Below are 3,003 nucleotides of genomic sequence, written 5' to 3' on the forward strand. Positions count from 1 at the left end.
TGTCAGACACTAATTCATAGTGTCGAATTAAAGAAGAAAAATATAATTTCTTTAAAAATACTTATCTGACTTTTCTAACATGTGTCGTGCGTGTATCATACAAGTTTAAGACAGCGACACACGTGTCAGATCCGTAATCCATTTAATTCTAGAGGTGTATTAACTAATCAAACACATCTCAAATACAAATATTTAAATACAAATATGTAAAAAAAAACACCTTAATTTAAACTCAAATATTTTTATATCATCTTTGACCCTATCAGATAAGTTCTACTTATGAAACAACTACCAGTTTGATCTATAGTAAATACTACATACAGACAGAGTTCAACTACAAAAACAAAAAAAGCATTGCAGTGCCCACGAGTAAATTCCAATAGTCCAATAACTATTAAATACACCGTTTGTAGACCACATTTTGAACCCTACATAAATAGTTAATTCAATACAAGCCTATCAAAGTCTATAAATATACAATGCTCTATGTCAAAAGCCACACACAGCCATCTACCAATTTCTCATAGGTCCATAGCCCCCAACATGAAAACATCAACAACTACCCTATACATTATCATCATCTTCCTCCTCTCTCCATTTCTAACTTCCATCATTTCCTCCCAAAACACCACATGCAACACTACACCCTACCCATCATTCTGCAAAACTACTCTACCTTCTGATTATTTATCTATACATGAACAAACCCTTTTCTTCCTTCAACAATCCTTATCAATCACCAAAACCATTCTTCAACTAATCTCATCTTATCTTAACCAATCCACCATTCCAAATTCCACTTTACTTGTCCTTCAAGATTGTCTTAATCTTGCTGAACTAAACACTGATCTATTATCCACTGTCATAGAAACCGTCAGTAATAGTACTAATAGTGATACTAATATATTTAGTAATCAAGTGTATGATTTGCAAACCTTGCTTAGTGCTGTAATAACCAATCATCAAACATGTTTAGATGGTTTTCATGATGTGAATCCTTATCCAAGAATTAGAACTACCTTATCAAATCCTCTTTCTGATGGGGTCAAACTATATAGCACATCTCTTGCTCTTTTCACTCACGGTTGGGTTAGCAATGATGTTACAAGTTCATCAATAGAGAAAACAATTACAGTGAATAATAGGAAGTTGTTGCAAACAAGTGTTGACAATGTAATAGTGACACAAAAAGTGGTTGTTAACCCTGATGGATCTGGAGATTTTGTCACCATAAATGATGCTGTGGATGCTGCACCTAATAAAACAGGCACCAACAACGAATATCATGTAATTCATGTTGTCGCCGGGGTTTATAGTGAGTATGTTTCTATTGGTAAGAACAAAGAGAATCTAATGATCGTTGGAGATGGAATCGATCGGACTGTCATCACTGGCGACCGTAGCGTGGTTGATGGTTGGACTACTTTCCAATCTGCAACTTTTGGTAAGCAATTTATTAGTTCAAACGCGCCCTCTAATAATGTTTAAATTTTACTCATAACGCATAATGCATAATGTATCTGGCGTATATATAGTCCAGATACATAAATTATTCAACGAATTTAAAAAGTCAAAATATACTTATAATAAAGAATGGAGGGAGTAACTTACCAGTATCGAATATTGATTACTGTATACGATTGTGCAGCTGTAATCGGAAAAGGATTTGTTGCGGTGAACATGACATTTCGCAACACCGCGGGATCCAGCAAGCATCAAGCAGTTGCAGTGAGAAACGGAGCAGACATGTCAGTTTTCTACAATTGTAGCTTCGAAGGTTACCAAGACACATTATACGCGCATTCCCTTAGACAATTCTACAAAAACTGCAACATTTACGGAACAGTTGATTTCATATTCGGCAACGCAGCAGCAGTATTCCAAAACTGCAACATGTATCCAAGACTCCCAATGCAAAATCAGTTCAATGCAATAACAGCACAGGGAAGAACAGATCCTAACCAAAACACAGGGTTCTCAATATGGAACTGTTACATTGTAGCAGCTAGTGAACTAGGAGGTGCAAATAGTAATTATAATGATATAAAAACATATTTGGGTAGGCCTTGGAAGGAGTATTCAAGGACAATTTATATGCAATGTTTTATTGATGGTTTGGTTGATCCTAAAGGTTGGATTGAATGGTTAGGGGATTTTGCATTAAGTACATTGTATTATGGAGAGTTTGGTAATTGGGGAGAAGGTTCAAGTACTAGTAATAGGGTCACATGGGAAGGGTACCATTTGATTGATGGAAAAGATGCTGATGAATTCACAGTTTACAAATTTATTCATGGGGACAAGTGGTTGCCTATGACTGGAGTGCCTTTCAGAGCTGGGTTTCAGTGAATTTTTTTTTTCACTTGCTTCTCATACACTTCAAATTGTTTTTTTCTTTACTTTTCATGTTGCTTTATTCAAGTGAAAATATTGTTTTTTAGGATATGAAGATATTGTTACCGGTTGGAATTTAACTAGTTTCATATTCAATAGGAATAAGTTAAGTGATAAAATACTATATAAAAGAGAGCAACTCAAGTACTTACGAAGACTATAAAAGAGAATCTAACTAGTTTCTTTTGGTAGTGTTAGTGTAGGATGTTGCTCTACTAGAGAAGAGGGAAGGTGTGCACTGTGACTCTATGAGGTCAATGTTTGAGGGAGCTATGATCTTGGTCATGAAATCAGCCCCTTGATTTGTTTTGAAAAGAGTGCGGGCAACTCGCATTTCCTTCATATCTGGAATCAACATAACATGTTTATGGTATTTGGTTGAGGGTCATTGTGAGAGGAATAATGAGGGATGAATATGTGTAGCAATTTGAGTTGTAGAGACCCATATCTTTGACAAAAAAGAGGCCATAGAGAATTGCATACAGTTTTGTCTAGAGGATATTAGAACAATTTGGAATGAACAGAGGACACACGATACCATGTCCCTGAAGAATTTCTAATGGATCCATCTAAGTTCATCCGTGTTGGCTTGTTATTGCAAATTCCATC

The 3,003-nt window shown here is 35.6% G+C and overlaps 1 protein-coding gene across 1 annotated transcript; it reads left to right on the forward strand.

Annotated features, from left to right (window-relative positions):
• The first annotated feature begins 519 nt into the window (after positions 1-519).
• LOC131616010 (probable pectinesterase/pectinesterase inhibitor 41) lies at positions 520-2,454 on the forward strand. Its single transcript, XM_058887225.1, has 2 exons — positions 520-1,444; positions 1,649-2,454. Exons 1-2 carry the CDS (start codon positions 544-546, stop codon positions 2,347-2,349), a joined length of 1,602 nt encoding a protein of 533 aa, XP_058743208.1. The 5' UTR covers positions 520-543; the 3' UTR covers positions 2,350-2,454.
• The last annotated feature ends 549 nt before the right edge of the window (positions 2,455-3,003 follow it).

This window comes from Vicia villosa, linkage group LG1, assembly GCF_029867415.1.
Source record: "Vicia villosa cultivar HV-30 ecotype Madison, WI linkage group LG1, Vvil1.0, whole genome shotgun sequence".
Taxonomy (NCBI): domain Eukaryota; kingdom Viridiplantae; phylum Streptophyta; class Magnoliopsida; order Fabales; family Fabaceae; genus Vicia; species Vicia villosa.

Coding starts and splice junctions, on each gene's coding strand:
- LOC131616010 (XM_058887225.1), top strand. CDS start 544: ATGAAAACATCAACAACTACCCTATACATTATCATCATCTTCCTCCTC. Junction 1,445..1,648: donor TTTCCAATCTGCAACTTTTG/GTAAGCAATTTA, acceptor ACGATTGTGCAG/CTGTAATCGGAAAAGGATTT.